This window comes from Amborella trichopoda, chromosome 2, assembly GCF_054954075.1.
Source record: "Amborella trichopoda isolate Santa Cruz 75 chromosome 2, AtrichopodaSantaCruz75HAP2 v2.0, whole genome shotgun sequence".
In the NCBI taxonomy this organism is placed as follows: domain Eukaryota; kingdom Viridiplantae; phylum Streptophyta; class Magnoliopsida; order Amborellales; family Amborellaceae; genus Amborella; species Amborella trichopoda.
The window spans coordinates 62,996,410-63,010,033 of record NC_142337.1 but is presented as its reverse complement, the minus strand read 5'-3'; the positions used below and the strand labels follow the sequence as shown (position 1 = coordinate 63,010,033).

The 13,624-nt window shown below is 32.3% G+C and overlaps 1 protein-coding gene across 1 annotated transcript; it reads left to right on the top strand.

Annotated features, from left to right (window-relative positions):
* Positions 1–2,639: 2,639 nt before the first annotated feature.
* On the top strand, positions 2,640–12,274 carry LOC148783419 (F-box/kelch-repeat protein At3g18720-like). Its single transcript, XM_088859875.1, has 2 exons — positions 2,640–2,779; positions 10,849–12,274. The coding sequence occupies exons 1-2, from the start codon at positions 2,716–2,718 to the stop codon at positions 12,150–12,152; spliced, it is 1,368 nt and encodes a 455-aa protein (XP_088716001.1). The 5' UTR covers positions 2,640–2,715; the 3' UTR covers positions 12,153–12,274.
* Positions 12,275–13,624: the final 1,350 nt, after the last annotated feature.

The following is a 13,624-nucleotide window of genomic DNA, read 5'->3' as shown; positions in this document are numbered from 1 at the left end:
CTACAAATCACCATATCTCTTTTTACTACTTTTGTCCATGTCCTTTGGAGTCTTCCCCTTGTCCTTTTAAAACCATCCACTTGAACCAAATCAGCGCCGCTTAACATATGTTCTAGGTTGACACAACACATGGCCAATACCTAACTTTAATTTCCCTCATTTTATCTCTTATTGGAGACACCCCTAGGTTTCTTCAAATTCATTTCAAATTTTATCTTTTTTTGTCTTGCCACTCATATATCTCAACATGCTCATCTCAACTTCATTCATTCTATGAATATGTTGTTTCTTGACTCCCGAACATTTCATCCCATAGAGCATGACTGATCTTATAACTGTCAGAAGTTCCTCTTAATGTTGTGCTTCCATAGTGTTTGTCATTCAACAATTTTTTAAAATAAATTATCCACCTTTTATTGACCACGTCATCTTTTACAAGACTCTCTGATTCTCACTCGTAATGCATTTAATGATCTATATTCCTACACTCTCTCTTTCTCATTTTTGCTAGTATGAAAACATCTTTTTTACCATCTCTTGTCCCTAATTTGTTGAATAGATCATCATATGACTTATGCTTGGCCTTACTTACTATTTTCTTAGCATTTTTCTTATAATTTTTATAGTCTTCTAAGTTTTAATCATTTATATTTCATTGCCCAGCTTTATAACATGATTTTTTTTTGCTAATAAAATTTTGAACTTCATCACTCCACTACCGAATGTCTCTTCCTTCTAGTTTCTTTTAAAACTTCTTTTGCAACTTTCTTAATAAAATCAACCATCTCATTCCACCTAATATTCACTTCATCATCAGAGTTCTATTTTCCATCTTTTATCAGTTTATTCCTGAATACTTTTATTTTCTCTTTTTTGAAAATCCACCATCTATTTTTTGGACACCTATTAATTTCTATCCTCTTCCAGCTCTTTATGCAAACATCCATTAGAGCCTATGTTGTATGGTCAATCTCTCCTGAGATAACCTTACAGTTTATACATGATGGTCAATCTACATTTTTAATTAGAAAGAAGTCTACTTAGCTTTTATATGATCCACTTTTATAAGTTATTAAATTATTTTTTGGCTTTTTAAAATGTGTTTACAAATTATATGAATATTTTAAAAACATTATGTCCATCCCATTTTTATTTTCTCATTATGTTTAAAGTTGATACTTCTACAAAATTTTATGGAACTTGGGAATTGAAAAAGTAATGGCTATTTTATATTCAACATATATAAGTAGATTCAAAATATATTATTGTTTTTTATTTTTTAATATTTCTTCATACTTTTAATATTGTTTCATGGTAAAAAGAGCATTTCACATAGAATTAGAGCTATGTGGATGAATTGGAAATGTGCAACCACAATATTATGTGATTGTCGCATACCAATGAAGCTGAATGGCAAATTTTATAGGATAGTTGTCAGACGAGCTTTGTTTTATAGGGTGGAATGTTTGGCGGTCAAAAAACAATTTACCCATATAATGAGTGAAGAAGAGATGAGGATATTAAGATGGATGAGTGACAAGACAAGAAGGGATGGAATTCGTAAATGAATGCATTCAAAAAAATTTAGGTGTGGCACCAATAGGCGATAGGATGAGAGAGTAGACTTAGGTGGGTAGATCATGTGTGGTGCAGACCCTGTACAACACTTGTTAGGAGGTGTGAGTTAGTTCAAGTGGAAGGCTTAGAAAGAAAGGGCGTAGGCCCATAAAGGATATAGTTGGAAGTAGTGCGAAAAGATATGGAGACTTATAGTCTCACTAAGAGTATGACTTATGCTTGGCCTTACTTACTATTTTCTTAGCATTTTTCTTATAATTTTTATAGTCTTCTAAGTTTTAATCATTTATATTTCATTGCCCAGCTTTATAACATGATTTTTTTTTGCTAATAAAATTTTGAACTTCATCACTCCACTACCGAATGTCTCTTCCTTCTAGTTTCTTTTAAAACTTCTTTTGCAACTTTCTTAATAAAATCAACCATCTCATTCCACCTAATATTCACTTCATCATCAGAGTTCTATTTTCCATCTTTTATCAGTTTATTCCTGAATACTTTTATTTTCTCTTTTTTGAAAATCCACCATCTATTTTTTGGACACCTATTAATTTCTATCCTCTTCCAGCTCTTTATGCAAACATCCATTAGAGCCTATGTTGTATGGTCAATCTCTCCTGAGATAACCTTACAGTTTATACATGATGGTCAATCTACATTTTTAATTAGAAAGAAGTCTACTTAGCTTTTATATGATCCACTTTTATAAGTTATTAAATTATTTTTTGGCTTTTTAAAATGTGTTTACAAATTATATGAATATTTTAAAAACATTATGTCCATCCCATTTTTATTTTCTCATTATGTTTAAAGTTGATACTTCTACAAAATTTTATGGAACTTGGGAATTGAAAAAGTAATGGCTATTTTATATTCAACATATATAAGTAGATTCAAAATATATTATTGTTTTTTATTTTTTAATATTTCTTCATACTTTTAATATTGTTTCATGGTAAAAAGAGCATTTCACATAGAATTAAAGCTATGTGGATGAATTGGAAATGTGCAACCACAATATTATGTGATTGTCGCATACCAATGAAGCTGAATGGCAAATTTTATAGGATAGTTGTCAGACGAGCTTTGTTTTATAGGGTGGAATGTTTGGCGGTCAAAAAACAATTTACCCATATAATGAGTGAAGAAGAGATGAGGATATTAAGATGGATGAGTGACAAGACAAGAAGGGATGGAATTCGTAAATGAATGCATTCAAAAAAATTTAGGTGTGGCACCAATAGGCGATAGGATGAGAGAGTAGACTTAGGTGGGTAGATCATGTGTGGTGCAGACCCTGTACAACACTTGTTAGGAGGTGTGAGTTAGTTCAAGTGGAAGGCTTAGAAAGAAAGGGCGTAGGCCCATAAAGGATATAGTTGGAAGTAGTGCGAAAAGATATGGAGACTTATAGTCTCACTAAGAGTATGACTTTTAATAGAACAAAATGGTGGATTAAGATTCGTGTTGTTTATTTTTTATTTTTTGTTTTTTTTGGTAATTCAATGAGGAACATATGCCCCCACCCGTTTTTCCAAATAGTTTAGGAGTTAGTGTTTTGAAAGTGTTAGTGGGGTAGTGTCAGTGGGAATAGAGACCACAACATAATGACTAGGGTGTGGGGGTGTGTGAGTAGAATAGAAACCACAACATGGTAACTAAGTTATATAAACTTACAACCTTATACTGTAGAAATAAGGTGTACCTCAATGATCCTAAAAGTAGTCTATCTTGTAACAAGTTTTTTGGACCGTCTATTTTTAAGATTTTCAAGTATTTATAAATTTACATGTGCTGTATTTTTTAAATTTTAAATGTGCCTTGCTAATATAGTACAAGGTGTTGAAATTTTAAATGCGTCTTGCTAATATAGTATAAGGTGGCACCTTATACATACCTCAGCCTTCGGTAAATTGGTGACATTATAGCATCTCAATTATATCAAATTTTGATATTATAAAACATTATAGCATCTCAATTATATCAAATTTTGATATAATAAAACATCTCAAACATCTAGTAGAATAATCTTTTTATTTTTTATATGGACTATTTGGTTTCTCTTGTTTCAGTTTTTTTCTCTTGTTTCATTTTTTTTTTCTCATTGGCGTTCCAAATTGGTCGCCAAGTAAATAATTCCAGTTTTTTTTTATTTTTTATTTATTTATCTCTAGCCAAGTTAATCCAAATTGGTTGCCAAATAAATAATTCTAGGGCTTTTTTTTTTTTGTCTCTAGCAGTTAATCCAGCAAAATAGAGTCCCGCATATCAATCACTAACACCCAAATCAATCACGTCCGCCTATACCTCGACAATTATGGATCTCATAAAAAAACTGCCTATACCTCGATAATTATGGATCTCATAAAAAAAACTCCCCATACCTCGACAATTTTGGATCTCATGAAAAACCTTCTCTTAAAGTTCAGTTTTACAATAAAATTTATAAGCATGAAAATTACAGTTTTGCAATAAAATTTCTAAGCCATGAAAATTACAGTTTTGCAATAAAATTTTCAAGCCATCAATTTCATTTGCAATCAAATTTCTAAGCCATCTATTTCATTTTGCAATAAAATTTATAAGCCATCTCTGGAAGTTACATTTTGCAATAAAATTTCTAAGCCATCCATTTCAAGTGTAAATCGTCTCGATTTCGAGTTTCAAATGTGGATGACTTTTAACATCATGCACCATTCATCTGATAACATTGATGACTCTGCCACTATGACCCGTGCCCTATTGATTTGATAACTTTGATGACTACCACTATGGCCTCACTCATCCAATCGCTGATAACTTCGTTTACACACTAAAATCCATCGACTCTTCCATTAATTCCTTTCAATAGTTGTTGTTACACTGATTTCCCTAAATTTAGTTGCTTATCGATCTCCTCCAATATTTCAATGATAAAATTTTAAAATACTGTACTATTTTTAAAATATATAATAGTTTTATTAGTATATTACCGATTTATTGTTTAAACTACAAAATTGATGATATTTATAGTTTGTGTAAAATAGCTCATTCAATGTTTATGATCAATGTTAACTCATATTATTTTGTTATTATCCTGTAAAGCATGAAAAGCATGGTGCTGTCATACTATATGCATTTATAGTACATATACATTGCTTTATTAAATTCATACAATATATTTAGCCCAACACTTCAATTGAACATGTTTTAGTATAATAATGACTATAATGTAGATAATTTTAAGTATACTTACTAATAATTAAAGGAAAAAGTTTATATGGAGCTGAAGGTCTAAACAATCAAAACAATCAAATTAACACTCACCTCAAGGAGTTATTTTGATGCCTTAATCATCTCGACATCAAGATGGGTGGACATAAAAAAAAAATGAATTTCAAGTTTTGGAAATAGTGCATCTTGTAATACATTTTGTATCGTCAATTTTCAAGATTTTTAAGTTTTTATAGATATGCTCAATTTTTGAAGTTTTAAAATTTATAATTATAGATAAAAATATATTTTAAAGCTATCACAAAGATTTTCAGTATTGAACCACATCTCTTGACACTATTTGAAGGTGGGCTCTACTTTGATTGTTTAGAGCCACGGCTCTATACAAACTGCACCATAATTAAATGATACTTACTTTAGGCTAATGTTTATACACATAATATAATCAGATGGTATAGCGTCCACAACATGTGGATGCTTGAAAGGCGCATAAGCACCCTTTAATCGTTGATGTTGAACCTATCCTTACAAAATACTTTAAATTTTTATTTTATTTTAAAATTATATTTATTTAAAATTGAGAGTAAATTAATTTTTATAGGTGAAACCAAGAAATAATAATTTTTAAAAAAAGATTGACTAAAATATTATGTCGTTATGAAGATTTTACCATTAGCTATTAACCACCACACACCCAACAATTACCCTACCTACCCTACAATCTCTCGAGAAATAGGAACTAATCTTATTTTTGCGACCTATTCTTAGTTTTGCGACTTGTGTCTATCTCTTATTTTAGTTTAAGAAATAGTGTAGGTATGTTGAAATATTTGTAAATAATAGATATTTGGTTAAATTTTAAAAATACTCACAGATAATAGGAGACTTGAGTATTATAGAGCAGATTATAAAAATATGCTCAAATTCAACAAAAAAAATACATAAAAAGAACTACAAAGATTCTATTGACGAAGACTAAGATATCAATCTTGCAAAGAAAAAAAGAAAAAAGTAAAAAGAGAGAATAAAAAAAAAGACTACCACAATGAAAGTACCTGGTTAGAATTCAACAAATTTCTTGTAAGAAATTTCTTGAAAGAGTGTCGAAATTCTAAGTTATAGGGTGTCTCGCTTATTTAATGTATTAAAATAACGAGCCTTACTTTTATTTCTAGAGAGAGAAAGTTATTATTATTAAAAATTTATTTCTAGAGAGGTAAAATAGTTATTGTTAGAAAATTGAGTAACAAAAATTGTTTATAAAATAATAAAAAGTTTTATATAGAGAATGGGTACATGTTGAATAGGGAGGTGTAACTTTTTATTTGGTGGTTGTGATGATTTAACTACCTAAAAACTATTAACATAGTAACACCCAATAATTACCTCCTACCATTTTTATAGAGATGGAAACGCTACGCAATGCCTATAGGCGAAAATAAACAGTGATTTTATTTGCTTCTGTCACCGTCTAACGTTCATTACGCGGTTATGATTGTCTGGTAGTGTTTTATTTTTCATTTTTTTTCTACACATATTTTACATAAAAAAATTGATCAAAATACCTCCAAAAAGTTTTGGGGGTATTTTGGTTAATCTATTTTTTATGAATAATTTTTTTTTATATTTTTATTAGATGCGTCTCAGTATGTTGTACATATCTTTCAAATTTCAGGTCATTTTGATTTGCAGAAAGAAAAATGAAAAATAAAATACTATCGGATAATCGTGAACGCGTAATGAAATTTAGACGGTGGTAAGTGTAGGCAAAATCACCATTCATTTTCGCCTATAGGCATTGGGAAGACTTTTGTTTGTAGGAATGGATCCTTTCTTATTCTTGCGACACTTATCTACTTCTTAAATTTTATTTAATAATATGGTATAAATATCATTGGAAAAATATCTATATATCCCCATTTGTAAGTTTTATATTTCAATAGATTCAAGGTTCCAAAATATATCTTGGGTCATAAAACTTTTAAGTTTTATATCTTTTAATCCTCTAAACTAACTTTATTCTTTTTATTTTTTTATTTTACCCCAAACAAATATGAGAAAGATATATCTTTTTTAAATACCATCATTTATCTCTCTTCACGTGATTTTCTCCTAAATCTCTCTCTACCTATTTTCTTACTCACTCTTCCCGTATTCTCACTCTCTCTCTACCAATTTTCTCACTCACTCTCCTCTCGTATCTGTCACTCTTTCTACAATATGTAGTGTAGAGGTATAAAATATCTATCTTAAAGATGGATGCAAATACATCGTCCATAGCAAAACAATTGTAATTAATGGTCCAAATATTTTCTTAATATAATTATTAGTTATAGTTTTTTTTTTTTCCATATTCATGATCTCCATGTTAAAGATTATATATTATCTAAAAATTAGTGCCAAATTATATTTAAAAAATATATTTATTGCCAAGCCTGCATCCTAACCGTGTCCATATATAATTTCCTTTAAACACCATAATGTTTTAAAAATCATCAATCGAAATCGAGATCACCCAATCCAGAATCCGGGTCAGATTACATTAGAAATAGTCCACTTCTCCATATACATCACGAACCGGCAATCCGTCAAAAAGACCATCGTAGCAAACCCAGGGGCCTTATTGTTTATTAAGCGGGACCACGGTACCCAAGCTCCTAATATGCCCAACAAGGAGCCTATTGTAGTTGTGAAAAGATAGTGTATATTGTAATATTTGCGATAGCCTTAAAATATATTTTTATCTTTAATTATAAAATTTAAAGCTTTAAAAATAGTGTAGATCGAGCAGATCTATGAAAACTTAAAAATTTTGAAAATTGCCGGTCCAAAAATGCGTTACATTTTGATCTCATGTCTTACTCATTGGATATCAAATTAGATGGCTTGGGATCAGTCAGAAGCCCGAGAATATTTTTTTAGAACTCTATTCAATGACAATCTTACAACCACACATTTAGAAATTTAAGGGACAGTAACGATTGTGATTTCCATGGACAAAAGATAAATGATGTCTTTGTAAACAATCCCATATAAAAGACGTTTTAACTTTTCTTTAGCTCATTAGATCGAATATCATTAGACCGAAATTGGCTTATTAGACCTGATATAAAATTGGCTCAGTAGACCCAGTATCAAAAAAATTTAAATGTGATTGTGGAAAGAAAAAATTAAAGTTTTCGATATAAAAAGGGAGAAGTTTATATAAGGTTGCAACCTTAAAATGTAGAACTACGGATGCACTTCAAAAATCCATTGAAAAAGATATTTTTAATATTAAAAAACTCTCTAATTGATCATCTTAATGTTGAGATGTATGACTATGAAAAAAAAAAGGATTTTGAGTCCCAAAAATGATGCATCTTACCAAACATTATCTAGACCGTCCATTTTCAAGATTTTCATACGTTTATAGATCTACTTGATTTTAATTATTTTTGGAGTTTAGAATTGTATAATTAGATATGAAAATAGATTTTGAGATAATCTTAAGAATATTTTTACATCAAAATTATACGCTATGATAAAATTTGGTGGTGCGCCTTAAATGGATTGTTTAAGGTTGCAACCTTATGGAAACCACACCCATATACTCATTCGACCCAATTCTTTTAATAAATGGAATTGAGGGAAAAAAAAAAATATTTTGGTAATAAGGAAAATACAAAAAAGTTCAAGTGCAATTGGATTCATCTACATGCTACAAAGATTTGATGCAAGTAAAATTAAATGAAAACAAATATAATTGAAAAAGAGATATTGGATTGATTTTCTTTTTCACATCTCTCTATCTTTGATGGGATTATTCTTTTTCACTCTCACTCATTATTTGAAAAACAGCCGGATCTAACAGGTAACTGCCCGGTTAAATAGTAACCGGCCCCTTGTCGGTTCCGGTTTCGGGTGGTTTTGGTGATCGATCCGTATTTTAAAAATAAAAATTCAAAAAAACATCTATAAACTCTCAAAAATAAAGAATTTGATTTGTAATACATTTTTTAAATATTTTTTACATTATGGTAAATACTAAAAATTGTTTTGGCCATTAATACTCACTTTTAAAATCCATTTTTTCATTAATTTTCAACTTCATTTGAATGTGTTTTGTTTTAATCATTCTTTATATGCTTTCATATTTTAGTAGATTTTTTTTTGCATCTTTTTTATTTTTTCAACAATTTTTTGGCCGCCCTAGGACTTGCTCGGGTAAAATGGTTGAATCGGCCCATTTACCTTGTTAAGCCGATTAGACCGCTTCTGACCCATGTCCGGTTAACCGTTCCGGTTTGATTTTGCGAACACTACTCTCACTCATACATAGGCACACTCTCTCTACCTTAGAATGGGTTATTCTTTTTCACTCTTTCTATCTTTTTGATATCTGTATTGGGTCTCTCTTTTGGATTGGGTTTTTTTTGTTTTTTCACTCTCACCCCCAAAACCGTCTCAATTAGGCACATAATTGTACCTTAAATTTAGTCACACATTTAAATACGACAACTCTAGAGTGACAAATAACATATTCAAAAAATAAAAATAAAAATATGAATGAAAATAAATAATTAATTCAATAAATAAATTTTCATGAAAAGGGGAAAAGAAAAAATAGGTAGACAAGCCCCACTATCTTGGCATTGGAGATTATAAAAATAAATAATTCGAATTAGAGATATTCATTTTTGTAGCAATTAGTTACATTTTAAACTTCAGTCTATAAAACAATTAAAATGGGCAACAAATACTCAAACATGAGATATGTTCTCTGTATTTATGTATTTTCATTAAAATAAAATAAAACTATAATGCAACACCTTTTTTTTTAGAAAAAAACCTATAAAGGTAGATTTTTAAAAAATTCTAGTAACTTTTCGAAATTTTTAAGACCATCAGCCCAAGTCACCGATTCGTTTTTTTAAACCATAGAATATATGTTTCTAAAACTTTGCCGTAAAATTTTCCGGTTTCCTAATTCTTCCGGACTTCCCTTCACTGGAGGTCCCATCCTACCACAAAATTAATATCAGCTTTTACCTTGAAATTCCGAATCCATAATGACTCCCTTTCATGTGAGCAAAATAGAAGTGAATTACGTACGGATCCTGAAAATTAACCTAAAATACGAAATCCTCAATTTATAGATAAAAATTATAAACAAGGTCCGTCAACCATATTTTTTTTTTTTTTCCCCTAAAATTGTCTCTCAGATCTTGAACCAAATTTTAAATTTTTTTGTTTTTTTGTTAGTTTTAATTTTAATTTTAGTTTCTCTACTAACAAAAAAGCTAAAAAAAAGTGATTTACATACATATTCTAAAATGTTTTCTAAAATACGAAATATTTCATTTATAGTTGGAAATTACAAAAGTCAGTCAATCCTCTTTTTGTTTTTCAAATTGTCTCTCGGTTCGAGATCATCCTCGGACCGAATTTTAATTTACTTTGTTTAGTTTTTCCATTAGTAGGCACTACCTTAAGCTTGGGGTACTACCCTATTAATGAAATAACTAAAAAAAAGAGTGATTTGCATATGGATCCTAAATTGTTCATAAATCATGAAATGATCTATTTATTTAAAAAAATTATAAAGAAGGTCACTCAACTTGTTATTTTTTTATTTTTCAAAATTGTCCTTCAGTTTGAGGATGGAATCCTCAGTCCAAATTTTATTTTTTAAAATTTTTGTTGGTCCGTAGGGCAGTTCCCTACTAAGGAAAAAAATAAAAAAAAATATTAAAATTTAATCGGAGAATGTCCTCAAAACGACAGAAAATTTGAAAAAAAAAAAAAAATTGGTTGACCGACCTTCTTTTTTTCTTATTTATTTATTTTATTTTTTTTTGAAATTTTCACGGAGGGAGAATTTCATATTTTAGAAAAAAATTTAAAGTCCATATTTAAAACTAGATAAATTTACAATCATTGTAGAATTCCTTTATACAACCGGAGTCTGAAAGGGATATATATCTCTAAAACTCCTCCCAAAGATTTTTTCCGGTTTCCTAATTGTTCAAGGACTTACACCTGCTAACTCATGAACAATTTTTCCTTATTAAATATCCCCTTCCAAGACCCTCTTTATGAACCCAGACGTCTCTAATCCTCGTCTTCTAGGCTCTTTTGTGGTTTGTTTCTTTTCTTTTTCGGCCATGGGCTCGTGGCAAGCCTCCCTGCAACTCTTGGCTTCATGGAATCCTTTCATGGAACTCATGCGCTCATGGAGAACCCTTTCAAGGAAAAGGAAGTGCCATCACGAAGAAGAAGTCGGTGGAGCAGACGAGGAGCGATGCTGGTCGGAGCTGCCACCTGAGGTCCTATGCTTGGTGATTGAGCGCCTCACCATGCCCGATTTTGTGAGAGCCACAGCTGTGTGCAAGCCCTGGGCATGGGTCGGTCGCTGCGGCCCTGCCAAGCCCACGCGGTGCAAACTCCCATGGCTGCTTGTTGCGACACGGACCAATGGTTCTGAATCCTGGCACATGCTTGATGTGCTTAGCGGAAGCGCCTATGTCTTGAGCCTCTCCGACCTCGAAGGGTGCAAGTGCCACTCGTCTAGGCAGGGCTGGTTACTGTGTTCGAAAGGGTCGTCTATCTTTTTTTTGAACCCGTTCTCTAAGGCTAGGATCGACCTCCCTAAGTTACGATTTCCGTTCGATCGGGCCATCTTTTCGGGTCCTCCTAGAGGCTCCTCTTCAGGATGCCTTGTGATCCTGTTCAGGTCTCTGGGGTCGACAAGGCTGGTTTCGACGTGGCAGCCCGGGGATGAGGACTGGAAGTCGTATTTCTGTTTGAATGGAAGATCTATTGGCCAAATAGAGGATGCAGCTTTCGGACCAGAAGGTTGGGCCTATTGCATAGACACTGACATGAATTTGGGAGCCTTCAACACCAATCTTCGAACTTGGAAGGGTTTCTTCCCCCTTCCTCTTCGGACTTCTGGTAGATTGTACTGCTCTGATCCGCGCCTCATGGAGGCTGATAACGGGGATATCTACATGGCTGTGACACATTGGGCCAACGGAGAAATCGGAGTCGTCGTGCTCGGCATTTGTCAGATGATGGAAACTAACCGTCTATCTTTTCTTCCCTGGAAGCCTGTACAGGGTTGGATGCTAATGGGCTCGGCTTCTTGCTTTGTGGAGTCTGAGAAAGATCGCCCATCCATTAAAACTGATGAAGTGATACGATACATGGATCAACAGTCCGATTCTCCGCCGATTTTGAGGCGGTACTCGGCGATTCCAAGAGAAGAAGAAGAAAAGCCTCGAACTTCCTTCCCCATACTTCTTATGCCAAGGGAGCCTTATTTGTGTGCTATTTGGGTTGATCCCATGTTCAATGAAGTGAGTTCTCATTTAGATTAGATAACTGTGTACTTCTTCCTTTTCTTAATCTTATCTATATACTTCTTCCTTTTTTTTATCTTAATTATTCTATGTACTTCCCTCTTTTTCTTTCCTTAATCTTAATCATACCATAATTCACTCTTTGAGTGCTATAACATTAGGTTTGATGAGTATTCTTTATAGACAATTGTTATATTTCTTTCTCTTCTTAATCATATTATACTTTTAGCGAAGAGCTATAACATTAGGGTTGATGAGTTGTCTGGATTCCCTTACTCCCCCTTATTTAACCCCCATTCTGAATGGAAGGTTAAGATTGTCTTAATCACAATGTCACGTCTCTATACTATTTTTTTTTTAATTTTTTTTTTTCTATAAACTATTTCCTCTATTAAATTCGCACCAGAGAAAAATATAAAAAAATTATTTTCAATAAAATAAAATGATCAAAATACCCTTAAAAGGTATTTTGGTCATTATATTTTACCGAAAATTTATTTTAAATATTTTTTATAGGTGCGCTTCAATGAGAAGATGGCTCGTATCAAATTTCATATTCATACAATTTGTATAAACAAAAAACTAAAATAAAATACTTTGAGACGTCAGATCTAAGATCAAAAAGTGAGTGGCTCTCTTGATCAAAATTAAACGGCTGGATGGTAAGGGGAGGATAGAACTCCTATACTCTAAGGGAAACATAGAAACCTTTCCTTTTTTATATAGACAATTGTTATATTTCTTCCTCTTCTTAATCATATTATACTTCTAAGGAGGAGCTATAGCAAAACACGGTCTAAAACAGGTAAGGGGAAGATAGAACTTCTACACCCTAAGGGACACATAGAAACCTTTCTGTTTTTATATAGACAATTGTTATATTTCTTCCTCTTTTTAATCATATTATACTTCTAATCATATTATACTTCTAAGGAGTAGCTATAGCAAAACACGGTCTAAAACTGGTTAATTGAGGTTAATACACTTCGACAATGCGGATGCAAGGGCGAGGGCGAGGGCGAGGGCGAGGGCGGGGGCGGGGGCGGGGCCGGGGAGTTCAGGTAGAATAAGAAGCATAGGACGAGGGCGAGGGCGAGGGCGAGGGCGAGGGCGAGGGCGGGGGACGGGGGCGGGGGCGGGGGCGGGGAGTTCAGGTAGAATGAGAAGCATAGGAGGATGTCTAATCCTAACTGGTTTAGGGCGAGATTATTGCCCTCGTACATCTTCACGTCTACCTCTGCGTTTTTCATCGACTTCTGTTAATTAATGTTTGTTAATTATCGTGCGCTAGAGTTTTATTTTGTCTAAAAATTAGGTCTGATGCCCTTATTGATTGATTCTTTGCTGCACATTTCTTAGATTGATTTTGTTTTGCTTTTTCCTAGCTTGTAATGGGATTGTTGTTAAAGTTAGTGTATTTTTGTACCTTTAATTAATGGTGTGGTTTATGTAACGTTCCAACATTAAACAATCCAATTAAGACGCACCTC

Excerpts from the sequence above, each read along its gene's own strand:
- LOC148783419 (XM_088859875.1), top strand. The coding sequence starts at position 2,716 with ATGAGTGAAGAAGAGATGAGGATATTAAGATGGATGAGTGACAAGACA. Across the intron at positions 2,780-10,848 it reads GACAAGAAGGGATGGAATTC|CCCCTTCCAAGACCCTCTTT; the intron begins GTAAATGAATGC and ends CTTATTAAATAT.